The 27561-nt window shown below is 38.5% G+C and overlaps 3 protein-coding genes across 5 annotated transcripts in view; 2 read left to right on the top strand and 1 right to left on the bottom strand.

Annotated features, from left to right (window-relative positions):
• P2RY12 (purinergic receptor P2Y12) overlaps positions 1-8513 on the top strand; it is a 32562-nt gene extending 24049 nt beyond the window's left edge. For all 3 annotated transcript variants that reach the window (XM_047100069.1, XM_047100070.1, XM_047100067.1), the window contains exons 2-3: positions 4755-4911; positions 6507-8513. In XM_047100069.1, coding sequence (XP_046956025.1) covers positions 6530-7549 — 1020 coding nt within the window. In that variant the 5' untranslated portion in view covers positions 4755-4911; positions 6507-6529 and the 3' untranslated portion in view covers positions 7550-8513. The remainder of the gene's footprint in view (positions 1-4754; positions 4912-6506) is intronic.
• The window catches only part of MED12L (mediator complex subunit 12L), a 336181-nt gene that overhangs the window by 84187 nt on the left and 224433 nt on the right, over positions 1-27561 (bottom strand). The window lies entirely within an intron of this gene.
• P2RY13 (purinergic receptor P2Y13) lies at positions 14881-17173 on the top strand. Its single transcript, XM_047100062.1, is given in 3 exon segments — positions 14881-14964; positions 14966-15019; positions 15467-17173. Coding segments are annotated over 3 exon segments (1140 nt in total). The 5' UTR covers positions 14881-14895; the 3' UTR covers positions 16484-17173.

Genomic DNA, 27561 nt, shown 5'->3' with positions numbered 1-27561 from the left:
TGGTATTTCTATACTGACCCAATCATCGGAGAATTTTAAAATTAATAAATTAATGTTCTTTTTAGAAGGAGATAAAAAAGAATCCCACTCTAGATATACTTCCTTTTCTTCCAAACACTCATGAAAAACAGATGAAGTAAATGTGATGGTCCTAAAAAAAACAAGATATTGCATTTGATACTTCCAACACTCTATAATTGTGTATGTTTAAATATGCAAATGTAAACCCAGCAGTCATCATGAAATAAATTGCACAGAGCGCCCTACCCCATATCCCAGAAAAGCAGAAAAACTACCATTTAAAAAAAAATGGAGCTACTCACATAAAGATTTTGTTTATCTATTAAAATGAAAAACTCTTAAAAGAGGCCTCCAAATTATTTTTTCGCAGAATCTTTCAATACGTCACATTACTCTGTTTAGAATAAATGACCTTCCAAATAAGTGTGACATGAGGGATAAGCCTTGGGCAGAGGTGTAATAAGAAGAGAGCAGACATGCATGGAGAGGCTGTGTCAAAGGAGTAAGAAATTAGCAGCTTCTTCTCATTTGTTACTCCACCTGAAATGGAAGAACTCCTTTAAATCCAAAAAAAAAGGAGACTCCTTTCATTAGATTTATACAGGAAATTTTTGTTCTACACTAGCTTAAGGCCCATGGTATGGCTGAAATGACAGCTCTGGGCAAGAGGCTCAACGCATCCTGGGGGCACAATAAAATGAACATCATTGCGTTTGACTATATTTACTAGTCCTCTGCTTTCAAGCAAAACAATCAAGCCAGGGATGACAGATAATTAGATCAAGATGACATTTTCTTTTGCAAAATACCCCACACCCAAGAATCTTTACTTGTGGAGAATGTCTCATATACGACCTCAATTTTTATACTCAAAAGGGTAAAACCACTAAATTCTATGAGTAAGCAGTGCCTTAAAATGCATGTGTTCATTCAAAACATTCACTAATGTCAAAATGACCACACTTTGAAACCATGTAATGTGAGAACTAAAATATCCTAAGACCTAATCAAATGTCTCAATTATATCTCCATTCTCTTGCCCTAACCTGATTCCACAAGGAACACCAGGTCCTACCATTTCAGGACATGGCTCTCTAAGTTCAGAGTAATCCATTTGAAGCAAATATTTTCAGAGAAGCAGACTACCTTTAATAGATGTGGCAAAATAAACCAACCAATTAAACCACTTACATGTAAAAATTCTGGGTTACAAATTCATTTTGTGAAGTCATCTCAATCTTAGAAATTAACCAAATCAATCAAAATCAGTCCTGTTTCCAATGAGAATACACACAATTATAAACTGCATTTACTGTTGTTTATTAATGACAGGCTCAAGTGTACAACTTGTTCTACTTCTCTGTACAATAATATAGCTGACCCCCAAAAAACGCAGGTTTGAATTGCATGGGCCCCACTTATGGGCAGACTTTTTTCCTTTTAAGATTATTTATTATTTACTTACTTATTTATTTATTTATTTATTTAGAGACAGAAAGAGAGGGAAGGAGGGAAGGACGGAGGGAGATGGGGAGAGGGGCAGAAAAAGAGGGAGAGATAGAATCCCAAGCAGGCTTTGCACTATCAGAGCAGAGCCTGACATGGGGCTTGAAACTCACAAACCATGAGATCATAACCTGAGTCAAAATCAAGAGTTGGATGCTCAAGTGAGTGACCCAGGTGCCCCTATGTGCAGACTTTTTTCAATCAATAGAGTAGAGTACTAGAAGTGGACTGTTACATTTTTTTTCTCTAGCTAATTTTACTGTAATATAGTACATAATACATATAACATACAAAATAGCTGTTAATCAACTGTTTGTATTATCGATTAGGCTTCCGTCCACAGTGGGCTATTATTAGTCAGGTTTATGAGAAGTCAAAACTTATATGCATATGTCAATTATACATCAATTAAAAACTTAAAATTTTTTTTAAGCTATAACGCGAATTTTTGACTGCTGTACCCCTAATTTGCACATCGTTCACGGGTCAACAGTATACTTTTTTTTTTTTTAACGTTTATTTATTTTTGAGACAGAGAGAGACAGAGCATGAACGGGGGAGGGTCAGAGAGAGGGAGACACAGAATCTGAAACAGGCTCCAGGCTCTGAGCTGTCAGCACAGAGCCCGATGCTGGGCTCGAACTCACGGACCGTGAGATCATGACCTGAGCCGAAGTTGGCCGCTTAACCAACTGAGCCACCCAGGCGCCCCAACAGTATACTTTCATAACCTGAGATGATTCACTTGAAAGTGATCTACATGGGTAATTGGCAGTCAATTCCTAATGAGAAAATTACCAGAGAAGATTTACAGATAGGTGGTTGTGAGTTACAATCAAAGGAAAGTTAATTTAGATCAGGAGCTGGGGCCTTTTGATTTACCCCTCAAATCACTATTCATAGCCTTCTAGGAATTTGGAAATATAAATTCTTCATAATGTAGTAAGATATCAGTATCCTGAATTAGTGTTTCTTTAGTATGGCATATTAATTTGTTGAAATCAGTAATGCTCTTTTTTTTCCCCACAAGCCTTGTTTCATCTGAGTGCCTTAAAAACAGTTCATAAACATCCTTTACACTAAAGTTTGCAATTGGGTGTATAGGCAAGTATGACTTCTATTTTCTTGAAAACAGTACAACCATTCCATTCATGGTATTTACCTCTTGCTCCAGGGCCTCAACAAAGTGGACATGGAGGTGGGGGGTTACGTCGAGCAGACACTGAGACAGGGAGGATTTCTAGGTGCACAGTGGTTACAGGTACAGGCTCTGAGATCAGTTAGAATGGGGTCCCTACTTCACTCTGCTCCTCAATTTCCATCATACAGAGAACGGAAACAAGATGACTATCTACTTCAGAGAATAACAGAGATTTTTCAACAAGTTAATTCATGACAATATAAGAAGTCAAATGTTGGCTCTTATTATTCTGAACTGTACGTAGGCATAAAAGTGTTTTCCACAAGTATACTATTGTGTCTCCAAACCAAAAACCAAGTATTAAAATTTGATTAATGCAATACATTTCAAAATAGAAATAACGTAAGAATTCCCACTTTTATAGGACTCCACTATCACACCTCTAGATGACTAACAGATTGGGATCATTACATGACTCAAATTTCTGACTGAAATTACTAAAATATTTTTTAAAGTTTATTGATTGATAGAGAGTGAGCACACACAAGCAAAAGTGGGGGAGGGGCAGAGAGAGAGGAAGAGAGACAATTCCAAGTAGACTCCACACTCAGTACAGAGCACCACGAGGGGCCAGATCCCACAATCATGAGATCATGACTTGAGCTGAAACCAAAAGTCAGACTCGGTTAACCAACTGAGCCACCCAGGTGCCCTGAAATTACTCAAATTGTAGCTTAATCCCAAACTCCTAATGCCAACAAAATTCTCAGGTTGGTTTAAATCAGTGATCTTCAAAGTTTACTGTTCATAACCCTCACTTGGAAGGTTCTTTAAAGTATAGCTAAGGGGTGCAACCAGAGTTTCTGATTCAATGGAACTAGGTTGGCTAAGTCCAAGCATGCGCATTTGTCACAACTTCCTAGGCAATGCTGGGCCGCTGTTCTGCACTTTGAAAATTGGGGGCGCCTGGGTGGCTCAGTCGGTTAAGCGGCCAACTTCGGCTCAGGTCATGATCTCGCGGTCCACGAGTTCGACCCCCGCGTTGGGCTCTGTGCTGACAGCTCAGAGCCTAGAGCCTGTTTCAGATTCTGTGTCTTCCTCTCTCTGACCCTTCCCCATTCATGCTCTGTCTCTCTCTGTCTCAAAAATAAATAAACGTTCAAATAAAAGAAAAAAAAAAGAAAATTGATTTTAAAAATTATTTAACATACGCAGAGACAGACCCACTCAAAATTCAAAAGAAAGAAGTAACCAAAACATACGTTCACACCAAAGGCACCAAGCCAAGTGGATCTACTGGAAATAAAGGGACATTACAGTTCAAATCTTGTATGTGTGTGAGACAGCATCAAAAACATTTATGTAAAGGTAACAGAGAAACAGAGATCCCTTAATTTAATAACATATTCTCTGCCCAACCAAAAGCTAGATTACAAAATAATTGTTTATATTCAAATTCTATTTAAGAAAAGCCTGAAAGACACTTTATATAATAAGCCTGGCAATGGATACAACTGTTTTTCTTTTTTAATGTAATTTTGGAATCTTCAAATTTATAATGAGAGGAAACTGTTTCACGTACGAAGACTTGATCAAACACAGATTTAAAATAATGACATTATTAGCCAGGAAAAAAAAACAAGGGGCAAGAGACTTAACATCCGTAACAAGCACACATTTTGAGTTAATGTAATTACTTGTTAAAAGGCAATATATCACCCAGCTTGAGCACAGTATGTTTTCAGGTAAATAATCATCCGAGAAAGCAAGCTCGCAATCTTCTCCAGGAAGCAGACTTTGAAAAGCTTGATCTCAACATGGATTTACTGTGTACATGGGAAACAGCCAAAAGAACTCATAAAGTATCAAACTCTATGGGCAGGTCTCACTAAACAGAAGCAAGATTTTAAACTGCATTTTAAACGATGAATTCTTGCCCATCCTGCCCCACATTTCTCAGGGAAATAAAAGCAGAAGTCCTAAAAACAGCCAGACGGAAATAGAGTGTCTGCACAGCTTTGAGTCCAGGGCACTGGAAGGTAATTTCTGATTGTGAAGTCCTCTCTTCCTCTCTCTTTTTCTCTAGGACACTCAAGACTTTACTGATGAACACTCAGAAGATAAAGAGTTATAACAACTAAACTAAGACATTAAAAGGAAAATACCAGACGCTACTCCGCAGGTTGCCTTAACTGCCAATTAATGGATACATTTAAATCCTCCTGAATCAACAAAACAACCAGGTAATTTTATATCTAAAAGTATTTGACAAATACAGGTGTTTACATGATGATGAATGTGTACATGTTTGTCAAGTTTTCTTAAAATTGGAAACCTTTAATAATGTCAATGCATGAACTTATTTGGAATAAAAATTAAAATACAAGCTGTACTAATGGTGTCAGGAAAACCATTAACTTCTTCATTAAACACACATACGCATACACACACACACGCAGCACAGAAATAAAATACAAATGGTCTTATTTATTTTACCTGGAGTCTAAAATGAGATTTAAATACAGACAGATGGAAATAATAATCTTAATATCAAGAATACTCATTAAATAAGATATAGTCTATGCCACATTAGCATTCCCACTGCATAATTTCTAAAAAAAGTATCAGTGAATGCACAAATAAGAGTACATAGCAGTAGCAAAGAAGATTAAAATCTATGATCCTATATCAATTTAATACTGGATTTTGTTTAGTTTTTGTTTTGTTTTTTTAAACAGGCGAGGGGGTGTTGAAAATTGAAGCTGTAATTGTCACAATATGAAACTTTTACTTTCAATAATTAGACAATGAAAAATTAAATTTGTGAGAATTTAATGTTATCTCTACTTGTCACAGTTTAAGTATTTCAAATGGAACCTTTTATTTGGATATGTGTGTTTTTAACATCACCATGTCTTATATTTAGGAATAATATTCATAGAAAATCAATTGCATTTGCCTGTGATTTAAAAAAAAAATTACAAATTTCATTTCAAATGTCAAAACTTAAGGGTGCCTGGGTGGCTCAGTTGGTCTAACTCTTGATTTCAGCTCAGGTCATGATCCCAGGGTTCTGAAATGTAGCCCCCCATCAGGCTCCAGGCTGAGCCTAGAGTTTGGAGTCTGCTTGAGATTTTGAGAGTCTGCTCGCTCTCGCTCTCGCTCTCTCTCTCTCTCTCTCTCTCTCTCTCTCAATCCCCTTTCTTCCCTGCTTGTGTGCTCTCTCTCTAAAGTAAAAACTAAAAAAATTTTTTTCAAAACTCAGATACCAGATAATGTATTCAAGTCAAGTGTTAGTTTTCTTTTATAGCCGCCTATTGTGGTATAATTATCTATAGAACCAGGCAAGGACATGGCTCCAATATTTTATTTTAGCTACAATTATATACTCTAGATACCTAAGAAAGTATGCCCTGGCTATTTTTGAAGAACACCATCTGATGACCACTTCATTTTTTTTTTTTTTTTACTATTTTTGTATCGAATAGTATTCAAGAAAATGTATGTAAAAACTTCTAATACACTGTGCAAAGTCTAAAATGACATATATATGGGTTAAAATATCTGCACACTTGTGTACGATCAAGATGTCCTTTAAGAGACAAACATTTAGCAAATGAGAAATACAAAGCATCCATACCTTCACATAATACACGTCAGACTATTTTATTTGTTGGAGATAGAGGATTTGCCATGATTAAGTATTCTAAGGTTCAATTTTCTGTAACAAGGATAGGAAACCCCAATTTTTAGAGAAGGCTGTCCAAAAATGTTACAGGGATAAGACAAAATCAATGGTCTGGGACTGAAAATAACCATCCCTTCCCTCCTCCCCTAGGTAGCTAAGAAGAAGCACAAGCCATGGACAACCTCACCTCTGTGGCTGGGAATGGCAGCCTGTGCACCAGAGATTACAAAATCACCCAGGTCCTCTTCCCGCTCCTCTATACCGTCCTCTTTTTTGTTGGACTCATCATAAACAGCCTGGCAATGAGGATTTTCTTTCAAATCCGCAGTAAATCCAACTTTATTATTTTTCTTAAGAACACAGTCATTTCTGATCTTCTCATGATTCTGACTTTTCCATTCAAAATCCTCAGTGATACCAAGCTGGGAACGGGACCACTGAGAACCTTTGTATGCCAAGTGACCTCTGTCATATTTTATTTTACAATGTACATTAGTATTTCATTCCTGGGACTGATAACTATTGATCGTTACCAGAAAACCACCAGGCCATTTAAGACATCCAATCCCAACAATCTCTTGGGGGCTAAGATTCTCTCCGTTGTAATCTGGGCATTCATGTTCTTGATCTCTTTGCCCAACATGATTCTGACCAACAGGAGGCCAAGAGAAAAGAATGTGAAGAAATGCTCGTTCCTCAAATCGGAGTTTGGTCTGGTCTGGCATGAAATAGTCAATTACATCTGTCAAGTCATTTTCTGGATTAATTTTTTAATTGTCATTGTATGTTATACACTTATTACAAAAGAACTGTACAGGTCATATGTCAGAACAAGGGGTGTAGGCAAAGTTCCTAGGAAGAAGGTAAACATCAAAGTTTTCATTATCATTGCTGTGTTTTTTATTTGTTTTGTTCCTTTCCATTTTGCCCGCATTCCCTATACCCTGAGCCAGACCAGGGATGTCTTTGACTGCTCTGCTGAAAATACTCTGTTCTATGTTAAAGAGAGCACCCTTTGGTTAACTTCCTTAAATGCATGCCTGGATCCATTCATCTACTTTTTCCTTTGCAAGTCCTTCAAAAACTCCTTAATGAGTATGCTGAAGTGCCCCAATTCTGCAACATCTCTATCTCAAGAAAACAGGAAAAAAGAACAGGATGGTGGTGACCCAAGTGAAGAGACTCCAATGTAAACCAAATGAGGTAATATTTCAATCTGTAAGTGGTTGGAATACACAAAAGGAAAACACTGTGTAAAAATACTGGCTAAACAGTAAGCTGAGTCAGTAACAATGACTCTTTAAACAAGTAGTAGAAAACTACAGAAGTAATTTTCATTTACTTTTCCAGTATGAAAAAGCTATCTTAAAATACAGAAAAGAAACCTAACATAGAGATATGGGTAGGAAAACAAACTGTATCTAATTACCACGGTTACAAGCCAAACTACAGAGAACTCATGATTTGTAGAGTGTTGGCAAAATGGGTAACCATATAATATCTACTGTAATCCTTTAAATACGTTACTGAGCACAATGTTACTATCAAGTTATAGTCAACTAAGGGAGAATGATAAATCTGATAAAAAATCTTCTGACCAAAAATTGTACTAAGATGTATATACATCCAAGACCGTAACCAAATGCTCACCTACTGTGATACTCATTATAAAGATTTAAGTGGGACACACAAAGAATAGTTACTACTAACTTCTAATTATTAGCAAAAATCTTAGGAAATTTAAACTAATTGAAATGGTAATTGGACTGATTTTTTTAAATTTTCATTAAGAAGATAGAGGTTTAAAAATACCTTTCCAATAAAGGAGCAGAAATAGCAAAGTTATTAAAATGGTTACTTTTATGACATTCTAAAACCAAAAAATCCTGAGTATTTCCTTAATACTAGAGAAACCAGTTTTATTAATATTTTGACAATTTTACTCAGTACAGTACCACCATTGCCACTTACCTTTATTAACTAGCTTCTAGAAATTAAGTACTACTTGGGTTAATGAATATTTCCTTTAATGAGAAAAACAAATGTGATTATGTGGTTGCAAAGCATAACTAGTAACAGAAAAGTAGTTAAAATGTTTGTAATTACTGGTTTGTCATTTGTGTGTAAAAAAAAATGTATATTAAACTCTAAATCACACTTTGTTGGAATTTCTTTGTTCAAAGACATTAGATACCATGCCTCACCTCTTACATACTCCTACATCAAACAGCAAACCCACTTAATAAAGGGTAACTGCCAACACTATTTTATGAGACGTTATTGGGCAGTCTCTTCTGAAGGTAACCTATCACATGAATTAGTCCATAAGTAAATGAAATAGATCAGATTGATAACATACTGATCGTACATAAGCCACAGTCCTTGTTTAATTTTTTAAATGTTTACTTATTTTTGAGACACACACACACACACACACACACACACACACACACACACACACAAAATGCAAGTGGGGGAAGGGCAGAAACAGAGGAAGACACATAATCCGAAGCAGGCTCCAGGTTCTGAGCTGTCAGCATACAGCCAGACGTGGGGCTCGAACCCATGAACCGTGTGAGATCAAGACCTGAGCTGAAGACGGACACTCAACCAACTGAGCCACCCAGGCACCCCTTCACAGTCGTTATTTTTAACGTAAACAAAATATATAACACACTTGGAAGCCGATATTATTTACATCAATCAGGGATGATTCTCAAACATAAGGCAGTATCAAAATATGATGAGAGAGGAAATAAAAGTGAAGTTCAGTGTAAGGAAGGTCACTGAACTTCAGTATTCATCAATTTTATCTACATCCTCCAAGTTCTGCTGAGCTACATTCCAGTATCGAAGTCACTTAACTTCCTAAATGATATCTACTCTCAAGTGGCTGCTTTTACTCGCATGGCACTGGTGTCCACAAGCACTGGATGACACTGGAGATGCACCAAGAGAAGATGCCTATTCCACATACTACTAGTCCACATTCCTGCCACACAGGCTAACGCAATTCACTCTAATATCACATGCATAAGGGTGCACGTTCTGTAAGAACAGCCCGAGAGCTGAGCTAGAAAGAACCTGGAGATCAGTTAATCTGATCTTCTCATTTTGTATTTGGGAAAAATGGAAGGCAGACCCACCATCCAAGTCAGGGGGTAGAGGGTGGGTTAAAACTGACACCGAGGTACCACGACCCCATGAGCTGCTGGGAGAAGGCAGAGTGGACAAAAACTTTCCCAAATAAACTTTCCCTTTGGATTAATTTAATTTACTGAAATGACATTTTCGACAAGAGAAAGAAAGCAGGAACACAAATAGAATTATAGAATTTTTATAAAAGAACTGTCAAGTGTTTGGAATCATTTCTGTTTTTATATATAATACGAAAAATTTACATTAAAATCTTAAGTCACATTTTGTTGGGAATTCCTTATTCAAAAACCTTAGCATACACTCCTGCACTGGACGTCAAACTGAATCCATTCAAGACAGACCGAGAGATATGTGTTTACAGAACACTCATGATACACAGGACATGTCACTATTTTTACGTCACTAGGAATTTTAATATACATAATAAATCCCAGATTTTATATTAAGAAAAAAAAGGAAACCCAAGTTTTGTACTCTCAGGTCCAGAAGTTGTAAAGTTCAGAAGATGAGACCAACAGAATGTAGTCTTGCCCATAGCCTTAGTAGCTAACAAGTCCTAAGGCTGCCGGTTAGTGGCAGTTTCTGGCAGTGGGTTTTACAGAAACAGTCTAAAGCAGGTGTGGCAAACTTTAGTCTGCAAGCCAAACCCACCACCTGAGACCTAAGAACGGTTTTCACATTTTCAAATATCAACAGGAAGAAAATAAGAAGAATAAAATTTCATATTGTATTAAAGTTCTATGAAATTCAAGTTTCAGTGTCCCTAGTAAGGTTTATTAGAACACAGTCAAACCCCCTCAGGTTTTATCCAAGGTTGCTTTCCTGCTGCAATGACAGGGTTGAATAATTGTGATGAAGACTGCATGGCTGTAAAACCTAAATATTTACTATGTGGCTCTTTAGAAAAGATTGATTGCTCTCTACTATCAGTGCAGAGCCCAGAGCCCCCTTGGAACGGTTCCTTTGTCCTCCTCTCTCTCTATTCCTCCCCCATTTACAAGGACACTCACATACTCTTTCTCACAGGTGAACATTGAAAAAAAAATTCTATAAGAAAGGGAGAAATGAAAATTGACAATCCCTGGACTAGAACTCTGAAAACAGGGAGAAAATACACAGAAAAAGAACCCTCCATCCATGCATCTAGTTATTTCAGAAAACAACTACAGATTCCAGTGCCTGATCTATGTGATCACTATTGATTGGTAATGCCCAAAATGAGAATACACTGATGCCAGTTGGAATTAAATATGTAGAAATACACTTACGAGTCAATAAATAGAAACAGCCTGACTTTTTAAACGGGAAAAGAATATAAAAAATTAACTTCCAGGAGAAATACAAATAGACACTAAAAATATGAAAAAATCTGTACCCTCACTAATAAGCAAATAAATTTACATTTAAATTACATGGATTTTTTTTCATCTTTAAGTTTAGATTTGATTTAAAAGATTTTTCTAACAGTATTGGAAGAATCCCACTTAAGGAGACTGTAAATTGGTATAATTTTCCTGGAAAGCTATTTGAAAATATCATTCAACATTTTGCTTTGGTCCAGCAATCCCACCTCTAGGAAAGTTACTACTAATATGTTGGAATTGAACGAAAATATACAGATATATGTGTGTCCTACAGTACTGTGCCTAATAGAGACACTTTTTGAGAAAAAAAAAAAAAAAGCCAATCAGTAAATTCCTTAACTAAACTATGGTAACTTTACATAGTATAATTTTTTATTTATTTTTTATTAGTTAGGGGTGCCTGGGTAGCTTAGTTGGTTAAGCATCCAACTCTTGATTTCTGCTCAGGTCGTCGTCATCTCATGGTTCATGAGTTCGTGCCCCGCTTCAGGCTCCCACAGACAACAGGGAGTTTGCTTGGGACTCCCTCTCTCTGCCTCTCTCCTTCTCTCCCAAAATAAATAAACTTTAAAAAAAAATAGGTAAATTGGGGCACCTGAGTGGCTCAGTCAGTTAAGCATCTCACTCTTGATTTCAGCTCAGTTCCTGATCCCAGGGTCTTAGGATCTAGCCCCACCTTCAGGCCCCCTGCTGACAGCACGGAGCCTGCTTGAGATTTTAGCTGTCCTTTTCTCTTTCTCTCTCTGCCCCTCCCCAGCTCATGCAAGCAGAGGCACGTGCTCTCTCTCAAAATAAACATTAAAAAAAAAAAAATAGGCAAATCTTCATGTACTATCATGAAAGGAAACAAAGATCTGATATATCAACAAATATAAATATATGCTTCCACACACGATGGTATGTTCATGCAAGGGGGATAATTCTCACTTTTGCCTATGCACATGACTATATTTGAACTCCTCAAACTTGTATTGTTTCATATTATAATAAAAATATGAAACTGATATGAACATGTTTCAGGTAATACTATGAACTTATCGCCTGTTTCCAGTTATCTGTAGAGGTGTTCTATACTGGCTCTATTTATAGACACTTTTACATTTAATGTTAAACTGCACAACTTATTTGAACTTATTATTTCTGCTTTCAGTTCATCCAGTGGGGAATTTTTTAAACAATTTTCTATCATCTGAAAACATACCATGCTATGTCTGATGGAAAGTACAGGCTCTTGTAAGAGTTCCCACTTTGACTTTCATTCCAAATGAAAATAAATGCTTCCTCATCTTTTCAGATTTTATATGGTACTGCTTAGCCACATCAACAGAAACCTTTAGACTATTAATTCTGATCCAAAAGAGAATCCCAAAAGAGACTACAGATGGAAAAAATAGTTTAGTGCCATTTGGCAGGTTTCTAATTATATCTTCTTTAATTCTTTTGCTGATCATACTACTTGGAACCAATTTATGTTTTCAGCCAGATACCTCACAGTAAGGAAAAAAGTTTCACAAATCCATTAAACTTTAAAGTTGATTGTTATTCCTCACTCATCAATCAGTAATACCCAGCTGAAAAACTCTACAATCTAGTAAACAATTCTAGTTCACCCTATCCATGATTGCTGACAGTTGGGAGCATGAGGCAGGTTCTGAGTATGGCCTCTGAACCAGACTATGTGGGTTTGAAGTGGGCTTGGGTTGATTTTCACCAAACTGCTTAACTGCTTAACTGCTGTGCCTCAATTTTCTTATCTGCAAAATGGGATCAATCTCTGAGGATTTTTCTAAGAATTAAATAAGATCACATTATCACTTTGAGCAGTATAATCACTAGCTATACTTATTTTATTGGTTTTGACTATGTCCTCAGCAAGTCTGATAAGATCTTAAATTCAATTTATTCCCATTTTGGCAAGCTTCTGATTTATGGAACCTTTCGTTTCATCTTCGATTCTTCCCACCTGTCTTTTCTGATCTATCACCAAAGGTATTCTACTTTTAGCTTCATTTAATAAGAAACACAAGAACACCTACAACCTAACATACATTATTCTATACACTTGGTGGAACTTCACTCATTTCATTTCCTTAACATTCCAACAAAGCAAATACTATTATTTATTTTCATTGTAAAGAGGAGACAACGGTTTCATAGAGAACATAAAATATCATGCCCAAAGTCACAAGAAAAGTAGAGCTATAAGAAATTGAAACCAGGCACTCTGGTTCCTGAGAGAGTGCTCCTCTCAGTCAGGCCATCAAGGACCAAAGACACACACCCCTGCCCCCTGGGCACCAGCACTAGGGTAAATCAAGGAAAAGTCAACGACTTCATATTAAACAAATGGGCATATAGGAATGGGTGATCTGTTGGGATATTTAGTATGGTCAAACATTTTGAAACTTGCCACATTTAAAAGAATACACTTCCAGAACTCTAGAAATGGGCAGCGTTAAGTCAGTTCCCCTTTTCAGAGTTTCCCACACTTCGACATTTTGAAAGTTGACCAAAATGTGATTTCCAGTTTTCTAATTATGCAATTATTTTGTACAGCATTTCCCTGTTTAAACTGAAACTATTCCAAACCTCCATCTAGATAATAGTTTTTGGAGATTTCAGGAAATGTATACTTCATTATGTAGGTCACATCCCTCTACATAAAAAGTAAAACCAGTTGGTTATTTTTCCTCTATTGAAGTAAAAAGCATAAAGGTGTATATTTAAATTATGTTCTATCGCATAAATGAAATCCAGAATATCTTCAAGAAACAATTTATTTGAGTCAAACTTATATGTTGTAAATTGTGCCATGATTGGGCAGTTCCAACAAAATTATCTAGCATCCTACTGCCTCATATTTTCAAATGTCCAGTGGGACATGAAATTTTTATTCTTAGAATCCCAAACCAAGTCATCCCCAAATTGTTATTCAATCTAACCCCACAGTCTGGTCCAACTCTGTGGTGAAATGTGCAGGAGAAACTATGAAGTGAAACTCACCATGGAGAACTCAACATTCCCCTCATAAGGTCCACTAATTTCCTCTTTCCCTTTACCTATCTGGCAGGGACACACTTCTGTTCATGGACAACAACGGTCTCTAAACAAAGCGGCAATTACACCCTTTCAAACTTGAAGACATTTAAAGGATAAATTGTATAGACCTTGCACTTGAAGACATTTAAAGGATAAATTGTATAGACCTTGCCCAAGGTTGATAAAATTCCTGAGTCTTCCACACTCCGCATACGTTAAACAGAGAGATTCCGAAAGATGATTTCCAATGAGCGAAATAGTATACCTCCATTTAAATCTGCACTTCACTCACCAATGCAGTATGGGGTGAACATTTTTTAGTGCTTCCTATATACCCAGCATAATTCTATATATTCGTTTTGTCTTCTCAATAACATATGAGGTAATATACTATCATTAAACCCATTACACAGATGAGGAAACTGAGAGAGCTATGAAATCATTTGTCTATTACCTAGTACTCAGTATTTGCTGGATCTGTGATTCTAACCACCCCCTCCAAAAAAAAAAAAAAAAAAATCTGGGTCTAATAGCCCTGAACTCTTAGAAAATATATCACTCTGTCTCTCTGAGATAGAAAGACCAAAAACTAAGGTACATGTAAAATTAAACAGGCCGGCCAACTGTACACAAATTTCTGGGAAAAGCAGTCTGTAAGTGAGCAGATGATGATTCTGATTTTAAAGTCAACTCTTGCTCTTCTGTGTGGTTGTAACCTGGGGCTAATTTATTGTTCTGCCACCTACTATAATATACAAGAGGTACTCGAAAATTTCGCTGACCATGTAGACGGCAAAGATAAACTGCCAGAACGTTATTAGATGAGAGGATATGAAGAGAACAGCCTCTAAGCTAATTCATTTAAGTCACAGTAGGTTAACATCACCTAAGTTTGAAATAAAAGAGCTTTCCTATTAGATAATTTGCAAAGGTTTGAATATGAAGAGGTTCTAATTGATTACATTACACACGTGAAAATGAGGAAGGAAACCCAGCATAAGAAAGCAGAACAACACTTGCCTCACATGCTCTTCATGGACTGTACTTACTGATGGCTGCCTCAATCAGAAGACACTGAGCGCAGTGTCCTTCCAAACACAGGTGAATTTCAACTTTTCTTACGGGCGGGCTTGCTTATGAAAGACAGAATATACTCAAGGGGGAAAACCACTTTACGGTAAACATCCTAGAAACCATAGATTAAGAGTACAAGGAATGATCTAATGTACAGCAAGCTGACATGGATTTTTACTTCTTAAATGGGTCTTGCTTCATTGCCATGTTCAAAGCAGCACTTGTGAAGGAGGTAGAACCTGTTCTTTGGATTTCAAAAGGGTGTAGAAGTAATGGTACTGACAAGTACCAAAAATGTAGTACACGTTTGAAAAAATTTGTAGCCAGAAACATGCGCCTTTTCAACTCATCTACTGAATGGGGTGAATAAATATAAGGTGTTAATAGGCTATATACCTAAAGCCTGTTTTTAAAAGTAGCACTTGGAAATCATGACTTCTTATTTGATTTTGTGTGTGTGTTTCTTTATAACAGCTGACCCTGGAAACCATGAACACCACAGTGATAAAGGGCTTCAATGGGTCTGAGCGGTGCCCCAGGGACACACGGATAGCACAGCTGGTGTTCCCAGTCATCTACACCATCGTTTTCTTCACAGGCATCCTGCTGAACACCTTGGCCCTGTGGGTGTTCATTCACATCCCCAGCTCCTCCACCTTCATTGTCTACCTCAAAAATACTTTGGTGGCCGACTTGATAATGACGTTCACGCTTCCATTTAAAATCCTCTCTGACTCACACCTCGGACCCTGGCAACTCAGGGCCTTTGTGTGTCGTTTCTCTGCGGTCATCTTTTACGAGGCCATGTATGTGGGCATCACACTGCTAGGCTTCATAGCCTTTGATAGATTCCTGAAGATCATCAGGCCCTTTGGAAAATATTTTGTACAAAAACCTGCTTTTGCGAAAATGATCTCGACCTTCGTCTGGCTCTTTTTGTTCCTCATCTCTCTGCCGAATATAATCTTGAGCAATAAGGAAGCAACACCATCATCTGTGAAAAAGTGTGCCTCCTTAAAGGATCCGCTGGGGTTGAAATGGCATCAAGTGGTGAACTACATATCCCAGTTCATTTTCTGGACTGTTTTTGTCCTAATGCTTCTGTTTTATGTGGTGATTGCAAAAAAAGTATACAACTCTTACAGAAAGGCCAGAAGTAAGGACAGCAAACACAACACAAAGCTGGAAGGTAAAGTGTTTGTTGTTGTGGCTGTATTCTTTGTGTGTTTTGCTCCATTTCATTTTGCCAGAGTTCCCTACACTCACAGTCAAACTAACAATAAGACTGACTGCAGGCTGCAAAATCAATTGTTTATAGCTAAAGAAACAACCCTCTTTTTGGCAGCAACTAACATTTGCATGGATCCCATAATATACATATTCTTATGTAAAAAATTCACAGAAAGGCTACCATGTATGAGAGGGAGGAAGATCACGTCATCAACCCAAGAAAATCGTACTATCCAGACAGACAATATAACCCTAGGCTGATAACTTTATTCTGGTTACCTAATATTTAATAGGTAAAATTTCAAAAGTCAATTTGGAAACAAAGTTTAAGCAAGGAAAAAAGGATGGAGCAAATGCTTTTTATTATCCTGGTGTACAGAAAGGATTCTATAAATTTTAATTGCACATAGATGAATTCATAAGCAGAGTGAAGTATCTGTGAGAGAAATGCAACAGAAAGCAAGTGGCCACTAGAGGTCACCTTTTTGCAAACACTCACTGAGATTTTGGAGAAGATATGGATAAACCTGTATTACTAAACACCTCCTTCCAGAACACCTTCTCACTTCTCACATTCTCTGACACACATAATTCAAACAACACTACTGCTTCTGTATCCCACAAGTGTTGATACTTCCTGGTTTAAAAACAAACCAAAAAACTTGAAAGTCCTTTGATGAAAGCTGAAGCCATTGGGTACGAAACATCAGGGGAATTGAAGTAGGTCAGAAAACCCTGAGAAAGCCTGGATGAAGGAGTTCCTCCTTATTAATTGTCAAGAGCCTCTTCCAGTATTAAGAGTACTGACATTGTTTCAGTATTCCATATGTAGCATTAGACCATTAAGCCACATAAAATATTGTACTATTGTACGATGCGTTCATCTTATGTGTGTATAATTTAAGGGCAAGAATACTGTACTGATTGATATTCTTTGGAATTCTCCCTCCGCCCAGCCAACACTCTAATGGTGGCTGAATATGCCACCAACACAGCAAAACCTTTCTGGGCCACAACCTCTATTCTCCTGCTTCACGCCTCTGGTTCAAAGCAACTACTTCCCCCACTGTTTGGTTATGCATTAGGGCTTTCATTGCAGATTTCCCTTTGCTAGTTACCTATATTCATGACTGAATCCCCCAAAGAGGGTCAGGATTCTTTAAGAAAGACATGTTTTGAAGACAGAAAACATGTCAGGTTTTCTTGGTATCTCCCAAATTACTCCCTGCAGACTGTGAATTACAAATGTTTTCAATAGAGGGGCGCCTGGGCGGCTCAGGTGGTTAAGAGTCCAGCTTTGGCTCAGGTCATGATCTCATGGTTCATGGGTTCGAGCCCCGCACTGGGCTCTGTGCTGACAGTGCAGAGCCTGGAGCCTGCTTCAGATTGTGTCTCTCTTTCTGCTCCTACCTCGCTCATGGTCTTGCTCTCAAAAACAAACATTTTTTAAAATTTTGAAAAAACAAATGTTTTAAATAGAATATGTCATCATTGTGCCATTCTTTGTACATTTATAGATAGAACTGCTGACCCACACTGAAAAGCATCCATATTGGGAAGTTTTTCAAAGGATGATAACCTATTAGTAATTATTCACCCCCACATTTCCTCCTGAAATCTTTTGTGGTTGAAAAAACTAAAATGTGGTTATCTAGAATTACGGATGCGGATTTGTATCTTCTAGAGAAAATGCACAAAGGGGTAGTCATGCTCTCTAAATGCACCCTTGGCTCCAACAGGATCATCCTAAGGTTAAACCCAGACCTCTTCTCATGCTCCAAAAAGCCCTCAAGGCCCTGGAACTTATCCAGCTTTCTGGCCTTATTGATTCCTGAAACCTTACACTCTCATATACATTTGTAACTCTCAGAACATACCTTGCTCCATTTTGCCCCTGTGCCACAGCACACGTAAATTTTCCTCTGATTCACCAGGAAAACTCTTACCTGTCCTTGAAACCTAAGATGCCATCAGTTGGTCCATGCAATCTCATCTGGCAGAGCAATCAGTTGGTCCATGCAATCTGATCTCCCACCACCATCTCAAACCCAATCACCTCCTCATCCGTATGTTGTCACACCTCAATTACTGTACTTACCACACTGCTTTGTAATGACTTGCCCACACATGTACCTACTCTTTTAATAATCTATGTATACATTTGACAGCTGGGATTGTGTCTTATTGAGCAATCAATAAATATTTGATAAAATAACCCAAACTGGTTTTATTTTCACATACTCGAAAAGCGAAGAGAAAGACACTTCTCAGTATTTTTATTTTTCCAAATATGATATAAATTGACTGAATACTCAAGCTTTTCTTAGTTGCCTTCCTATAGCATGTACACAGGAGCCTGTACACAGGAAGTGGGATGTTTTGGGGTTCACTAGTAAATGAACATGAAGGAAGCAGGATTACTAAACAGTAAGTGTATAGCTTTGGGGCTAATGTCTATCAACATTTCAGTTTTAAAGTTACAGACAAAATGCTTTAGCTATGGGCTGTTGGCTTTGGTTAAGTAAAATTTTTAACAGTAGCATATTACAATCTCCAAAACTCCTTTAGAAAATACTCTTAATGTCTGATTTTCATTCTCTCAAATAAAATAATTAAATCATAATAACTTTCAGATGTTACCAAATCTACATTACCTTTACTGAGTACATTACACAATCACATGTAGACTCTAATAATGTATTATAAGTAACTGCATCTTGATACTACACACAATTTTTAGAAAGATCTTTCAGGATAAAATTTCAAAATTATGACTTCCCTAAATACAAATATTTAATTCTACTATAATAACATTACAGTCAAAAGCTGGGTACCTGATGTGAAGAATGAAATAATCTACAAAGAACTTGGAAGACAGGAATATTAGAGTCACCTTTAAATCACACTCACAGGGGCACCTGGGTGGCTCAGTTGGTTAAGCATCCAACTTCAACTCAGGTCATGATCTCACCATTCGTGGGTTCAAACCCCAGGTCAGGCTCTGTGCTGACAGGTTGTAGCCTGAAGCCTGCTTTGGACTCTGTGTCTCCTCTCTCTCTGCCTCTCCCTGCCTTGTTCTCTCTCTTTCTCTCTCAAAAATAAATAAACATTAAAAAAAAATACTCACAAAATACAAAGCAACTATTTGAAAAGAAATTCCCAAACTAGCAATCACAAATACCAAATTCTAGAATACTTACAGAATGAGATGCTCTACCACAGCCATTAATGACAGAAAAAAGAGCAAAAAGAAAAAAAAGTAAGTAGCGAGCTTTAACATAACATGTGAGCTCACATCACAAACAAGGGCTTCTGTAAAAAGTTAAATGTAACTACTTTTACTGGACGTCAGTAATATGGACATACGACTCATGTGTTACATCTGTAGTTCTTAAACTGCAGTGGGTATCAGAACCAGCCAGAGGGATTCTTAACACACAGATTGCTAGGTGCACCCCTAGAGTTTCTGATTCAGTAGGTCTGGGGTGAGGCCTGAGAATAAGTTTCCGGTGGATACTGATACTATTGGTCTGGAGCACACATTAATAACTATGGTGCTAAATGTTCCTTGAGGTTCATGTTGCCTTAAACACTGATTCACAGCACAGCCCTCTTGGACATGAACGCACAGGAGTGGCATCTGTCAACAAGACATCGACAAAATTGTCATTAAGAGAGCAGATATAAGGCTACAGGTAATGGGGGAGGATGTGGCTACCTGAAAAGTCGTGCCCAACTTATGGGGGCCTCTACTACTCAGTGGCAACTGTTGTCACAGGAGGGACTGGAAGCCCAGTGTTGCCGGCCCAGTGTAGCAAGAGCAGAAGTATGGACATCAGTGGCAACAAAAGCAGCACACAGTACTATTTATTATGTACGAAGCAAGAGCTATCATTAGACTGTCCCATTTAACAATCCCAGCAAGTCTATAAAGTGCGATAGTTATCTTCGTTTTAAAAATAGAGAAGTTGAGAAACAGAGAAGTTAAGCAACTCGCATGGGGGTCACACAGCTTATACGGAACAGGACTAGGACTGTAATTCACTCTTGCTTCTGAGCCTATATTCTTACCCACTATATTTACCATCTCAGATAGTCTAATGTTCTCAAGAGATAAACCCAGTCTCCTACATTTCCTGCTCTTTTCAAAACTTCTGCAGCCACCTCCACACTCCTTGACCCCGCAAAAACAATACATTCATGTGTGGGCCATAACTAGCCCAGATGCTGCCAGGTAATTAGCCCTGACCTAGAAGTGATCAAGAACTTCCCAGGACCTTACACAGACAGTCTGCAGTCATTACTGAATGCTTGCTATGTGCCAGGTGCTATGCTATGTGCTTTGTAAGGATTATCACTTTCCCACTTCAATCCTATGAGGTAGATACCATAGGGTTTTCTGTTGAGAATGAGATAAAAAAAATTTGACACACAAAGCAAGAAGACACCTTGCCCATGGTGCGCATGACCTGCCAGCAAGCAGAGGCAGAACTGTGGCCAAGATCCAGGCAGGCGGCTCAGGCACAAGTCCTCCATGGCTCTGCTACACCATCAGGACAAGCTAAATATCACACCCTAGCGGTGAGGATGGTAACGAGGTGGCTCCTGAAGAGGACGGGGGAGGTCTCAACACAAATGCTTCCGCAACTTTAGGGGTTTGAGTGGTTCAGTCCCACTAGCACCTGTGGCACTTGAGAATTTTTGAGAGAAGTAAAATCCCAAAGAGTGGGTTCACTGATTCACTGGGTCAGTCATTCCTTCATTGTATACTTCAGTGCAGGGTCCTTTACCTTTCTGGAAGCACACAACAGTCAGGCACACAACCCACAATGAAGCCGAATGTGGAAGCCATATGAGAGACATGATTAATTCACCGTAAAAATGGAGAGGAAAAGGTAGCTAATTCCAAATGGTGAAACTGAGGAAGGGCTTGGATGAGATGACACCGTGACCAGGATCTTGAAGGAAAAAATAGCATTCAAAAAGGAACATCTCTACACCCCAAGCAGTTTGGAGGAAGGCTCAGCTAGGGGTGGGGACAGTGCTATGGTCGGAGCACAAGGGGCCATGGGGGCCAGAGGCTGCAGCAGGTGAACGTAGAAGATGAGCCTAGGGATGGAGCACAGGATCCTACAGAAGAGCGCTCTGGTATCGTGCTGTACTATGTGGACTTCTTTACAAGACATGGAAGGTTTTGGAAGAGAAGAACTACATGCTTTTTGCTGGTGCTTTAGGAAAATCAATTTACCAGTACTGGTAGGATGATTACAGATTGAAGGAAGAGCAATCTGGCCTTTAATTGAGGACAGATCAATTAAAAAAAGTCTTCTATCTATGCAGGCAAGAACTGAGGGGGGAAAAACTGACATGGACCTTAGAGACATTTTCAGAGAGAGGTTTTGAGTCCAAGACCATCTGAGAGTAGGGGGATTATATGTAAAATGTACTCATTAATAGCAGTATGTATTTTCAATGGGACCCATAATCCCCACCCTACCCCCTTCCAATTGAGATTCATTGCTCTGAAGATAGTTAGGTTGAGTGAGGTGTTGTATTCTTTTTTTTTTTTTTTAATTTTTTTTTTTAACGTTTATTGATTTTTGAGACAGAGAGAGACAGAGCATGAACGGGGGAGGGTCAGAGAGAGGGAGACACAGAATCTGAAGAGGTGTTGTATTCTAAAGGAAATACAAGAAGCAGACTCTGGGTATGATGAATTTAACGTGTCAGAGATCAGGGTCAATAAATTTAGCCAGTGGGGGCAAGATATGGATCCAGCTCTGAAAACATGGCTAGATTAGAAGGCCAGGGGATATCTTTTTGAGACAGTGATGGAAAGAATGAGTTGAGCACCCCGGGGGCCATGCTACACAAGTGTTATGTACAGAACAGACAGAAGACATGCCAGAATGGGGAGTTTAGAGGGTGTAAGGTGGAGGGTGAATTAAAAGGAGCAACAAGGGATCCGGTATACTGGAAATCAAGGAACAAGAGAGATTCAAGGAGGAAGTAATAGCCAACAACATCAAACGCTCTGGAAAGACCAAACATGATGAATCTGTATGTATGAGGTCAGTGATTAACACTGAGAAGGAGGTGGGGCAGAGCCAAATTTGTAATGGGCAGTGAGGGAGCAACACTCATCTTGCCATAAAGGGCAAGTCAGTTTGCAAGAGTTCCAAGGAGGAAAAAACAACAGCTGTTACTCTAGCTCAGCTTTCTCCAAGGATTTATAAGAACAGTAGAGTGGCCCCTTCCTCTGCAGTGCAGACTGTGTTCCATGTGAAACAGCAAACATAGCAGAAGGGCAAACACATGCTGGGTATAACCAGGCAACCAAGAGAATCCAGCTTCAGCCAGAAAATGGGTACGCTATTTCAGACATTAACATTACCTGGGTTTCTGATTCCTAGCAACCCCACCCACTCTAGTATAAAGTATGTGTAGAGGGGCGCCTGGGTGGCTCAGTCGGTTAAGCGTCCGACTTCGGCTCAGGTCATGATCTCGCGGTCTGTGAGTTCGAGCCCCGCGTCGGGCTCTGTGCTGACTGCTCAGAGCCTGGAGCCTGTTTCAGATTCTGTGTCTCCCTCTCTCTCTGACCCTCCCCCGTTCATGCTCTGTCTCTCTCTGTATGAAAAATAAATAAACGTTAAAAAAAATTAAAAAAAAAAAGTATGTGTAGAGAAAAGCACAGAAGATGGGGGGAGGGGGAGAGGGAAAGACACCAAGTGATAGGAATGGGAGCTGAGAACGCAGGGAACGGCTATAAAAGAGAAAAAAAGAATAGAGAAGAGAAAGGAAACGGAATTTAACACTTAAAGTAAGGAGGTAAACTAGTTAAAAAAAAAATCCTGTGACAAAAATGTGAATTTTTACCACTTCTGTAATAAAACCCAAATTCAAAAATGTAACATCTTGGGGTATAGTAATTAAAATGTGTATCTTTATTTTAAAAATCAGTGTAAACACTACATGCTTATATCTGATTGTACTTAGTGGCATTCATCATGAACAATTTTAGCTAATGCATATCTGAATATTTCTACAGCTTTTTAAAAATACTGGCTTTGTGCATTAAAATTTACATCATATAGGCATATAACACTCAACACTTTTTATCCTTCTTACTCGATTTAACTCTGTAACTAAAATTTCCTGCAACCAAAAATGCCTAAACTGCAAGTAAATGAAGCATTAACCCAAACATGGTAAGCCTCCTGAGACCAGCTCTTTTCCCCTCCAACAAATACTGGTCTCAGCTTTTACACTTTCCCACAGTGTCAGACAGGCTACAATAAGCTATTCTAATTTCCTCCTTTTCAGAAGACAAAACGGTCAAGAAAATATAATGAGTGTTTCAAGTAATGATCAGCTCATCATTAAAGGAAAACCAGGAGCTTTCTAGGGGCAACTAAAACATTATGGACCTACTCTGACTTCTTAGGTGAGGAATGTTTTCAATTTTTGATCATTCCAAATTTACATTCAGACACTCCCATTCATTCACTTACTCACTTGGCCTCCTGGAGGAAGAAACAGAGGACGAGGACAGGAAAAAAGAAGCTACTGTTTACTAATACCAACCAAGGTATAAATAATGTAGGAATTATCCTGTATATGATCTCACTTAATCTTTACTATATTACACGGTAGCCATCCCGAACCTTATTTTCCAGAAGAAGAAACAGATTCAGCTATGTTAATTGTTTGTCCCAAGTAAAAAAGGTATGAACTGGAGGGGCAGAAATCCACATTCCAGTCTGTATGACCCTATAGTTACTAGCCTCTGGTTGTGACCCAACACTGCCTCAAGCAAAATTTCCAAAACTAAGTAGCACAGCACACGGGAGAGTATCAATAAGAGGTCAGGAGTCATATGCAGGCATATCTCCACACTCAATCTCCAAACCATCTCTTCCCTCTAATCAACCATTACACATGAAGTTCTCATACCAGAAAAAGGTAAGTGCTTTATTTAAAGCAGACTTGATAGATACAAATCATTTCAAATGACAGATTAAACACAGTAATTCAAGCATAGGGACCTAAAGATACCAATCTCGGCAAGGGAACATTAAAGGGTTTGTAATAATTATACTCCGCAAAAAATCTCAACTACTGGATGTGAGCCACAATTAGAGTGACTTTTGTGTACAGAGAGATCGAACAGTAAGATCTGCTGAAGATTTTACTACAATCCTTGTTGTATGTTCTGGCTCCATGGAAAAGATATGGGCAAGACAGAGCAATTTGAGCCATGTTTCCATTAAATCTCTGCCTCTTTTTGTTCTGTAATGAGTTAGTGTATTACAAAAGACTAGCAGGCCCTTTACATGGAAAGAAAAAAACCATATGGAAGGGAGAAATGACTAGAAGGCCAAGATAAGCCTTGGTAATACATTTCCCAATGTCTCCCACTAAAAAGGTGGTAAGTAGGAATAGGGTAAAAGATTCTTTCTAGGATTTAGAAAAACATCAATAATGTTACCTAATTTTCATTCCTTCTAAGATTCTAGAAACACATTCTTCCCTTGCAGGCTTCTGACTCTTTAGACTATATTTTGAAAAATCAGTAAGGTTATGGGAATTCTCATCTAAAATTCTGTTAACTAAACCAGAATCCTCCTTTTATAGAACAATGAAACCAAAAAAGTTGAATAAGTCATCCTGTGTCCCCCCCAAAAAACAGAGTATGGATCGACCAATTTTGGTTCATGATCCATGAACCAGATCTATGTCCAAAACAAGATTCTAGATATTCCTATATAAATTCAAAATTCCAAACTCCAATATAGACTTTAGGCTAATACTTCCAAACTACCTCAAAAACATGTGAAAGCAGCCCCTACTACATATCTCACAGAATGGAGTCTAGCAAATACAGAACAAACCAATTTTCAAAGTCCAAGGGGACTTTATTAAAAAGCAAAAGAGCAGAGAGATTGCTCTAAAGATTAAAAATCTAAAAAGACAGTAAAACCCAGGCACCTGGGTGGCTCAGTAGCTTGAGCATCTGTATCTGGATTTCAGGTCAGGTCATGATACCAGGGTCATGGGACAGAGCACTCCTCCTCCCCCTACGCCCCTCTCTGTCAGGCTCCACACTGAGGTTAGAGCCTACTTAAGCCTCTCTCTCTCTCTATCCCCCTCTCCGCCTTTCCCAGGCTCATATGTGCTCTCTCTAATTTTTTTTTAGTTTTCCAAAAATAAAATAAAGTAGGGGTGCCTGGGTGTCTCAGTTAAGCATCTCACCCTTGGTTTTGGTCAGATTTCATCAGGTCATGATTTCACGGTTCATGAGTCCGAGCCCCACATGGAGCCACACTGGGCTCTTTGCTGACAGTTCAGAGCCTTCTTGGGATTCTTGGCCTCTCCTCCTCTCTCTCTCTGTCCCTCCCCAGCTCACTCGCTCTCACTCGCGCTCTCTCTCACTCTCTCTCAAAATAGATAAATAAACTTAAAAAACAAGGTCATAAGTAAATAAACAAAGACCCTAACACCAAATGCAAGGTGTGACCAGCGATTGCAAGCCACATCAAAAAAATTAAAAGGGTATTAAAATCAAAAGGGAAATTGCAAAATTTTAATGCAGACAGTATATTTTAAAATATTTTGCTTCAGGGGCGCCTGGGTGGCTCAGTCGGTTGATCGTCCGACTTCGGCTCAGGTCACGATCTCGCGGTCCGTGAGTTCGAGCCCCGCGTCGGGCTCTGGGCTGATGGCTCAGAGCCTGGAGCCTGCTTCTGATTCTGTGTCTCCCTCTCTCTCTGCCCCTCCCCCGTTCATGCTCTGTCTCTGTCTCAAAAATAAATAAATGTTAAAAAAAAAAATTTAAAATATTTTGCTTCAACATTAATCTCGACTGATAATAGCACTGTGATTGGGCAGGAGAATATCTTTGTTTTTAGGAAATACATGCTGAAGCAGTTAAGGGAAAAGCATTCGTCATGCTGACTATAATTTCAAACAGGTCCACCGAACATATTGGGGGTTGGGGGGGGGGGGGGAATGTGAAACAGGTTAACAATATGTGAATTGAGATGAAATCTATTTGAACCATTATTTCAATTTGTCTGTAGGTTCAGCATCTTTAAAAATCATATTAGAAAATGGGATGCCTGGGTGGCTTAGTGGGTTAAGCGACTGACTCCTCATTTCATCTCAGGTCGCGATCTCACAGTTCCTGAGATGGAGTCCCATGCTGGGCTCTGCACTGACAGTGCAAACCTGCTTGGGACTCTCTCTCTCACCCTCTCTCTGCCCCTCCCCTGCTTGTTCTCCCTCTCTAAATAAATAAATAATAAATAAATAAATAATAAATAAATATTTAAAAAATAATACGAGAAGAAAAAACAATCATCTTTAGTTAAAAAAAAAAATGAAAAAAAACCCACATTTTTTTAAACATTGTGGTGGTCAAGAAACACAAACATCCCAGGATGTCGTCCCGTATTCAAAATAAATTTGGGGTTTGTAAAGGCTAAAACAATGTTATTAAAAGAGCTTCCCTACACTTAATAGGACCTTCCAATGAAGCAGCAAGATAATTATGGTTATAAAGTCTCCTGTGGCTTTTATGAAATAAGAGACTTGCTATAAAAATCAGCAGAAAAAAAATTATGCAGGTTAACCTCTCGGTGATTTGAACAGTAATAAAGTTACGGGCTGTTTTTTAGCTGCTCTTTTCATCAAAGCTATTACACTTTTTTCGTGACTAAACGTGTACTATTTCCCTCTCTGAATGTTAAGTAAGACCAGGGTGAACGAGTCCCAACTTGAGATTGGCATGATACGCTTCAGGACACATACGTAAAGGCTGCCTCATGCTAACTTCTTCATTACTAGACTTAGTCTGTATCACTGGCCAGAGCTTCTAAATAGTACCATCTGACTGTTATGTTACTAAGGGAGGGGAAAGCCTATGCCATACGGCCCCAGCCCAGCTCCAGAAGAGAAAGGGTCGCCTACTGCAAGTGGACAACGGGGACCCCAGCTCCCTTCCTCCTCTGTGAGCTTTTTATAAAAATCCCATGTGCAAAGTCAAGGTATCTCATCGTTACAGGGAAAGCCTCAGGTCCTTACACAGGAAAAAGATTTTTCTTTAACATAAAAAGTTAATGTTGTTAGTTGTCCCTAATAGGACAAAGTCAACCTGGGTAAAAATGTATTAAAACTTAAGGTAGATAACAGAACTGCCTTTAGGTCTTTAACAGACACTTATGAAGTATTTGTCCAGATAAAGTCCCTAATATGACTGCACACACATTGACTGGAAAGTTGGGACGTTAATCCCCAGAATATGCAAAGAAGGCCTTTGCTCAACACATTTTTAAGGAGGC

Source organism: Lynx rufus, unplaced genomic scaffold, assembly GCF_022079265.1.
Source record: "Lynx rufus isolate CCGP_SWC_20201006 ecotype Redwood Valley unplaced genomic scaffold, mLynRuf1.p SCAF_5, whole genome shotgun sequence".
NCBI classification, from domain to species: Eukaryota; Metazoa; Chordata; class Mammalia; order Carnivora; family Felidae; genus Lynx; species Lynx rufus.
The sequence above is the reverse complement of the archived record's forward strand: the minus strand, read 5'-3'. Positions and strand labels throughout refer to the sequence as shown.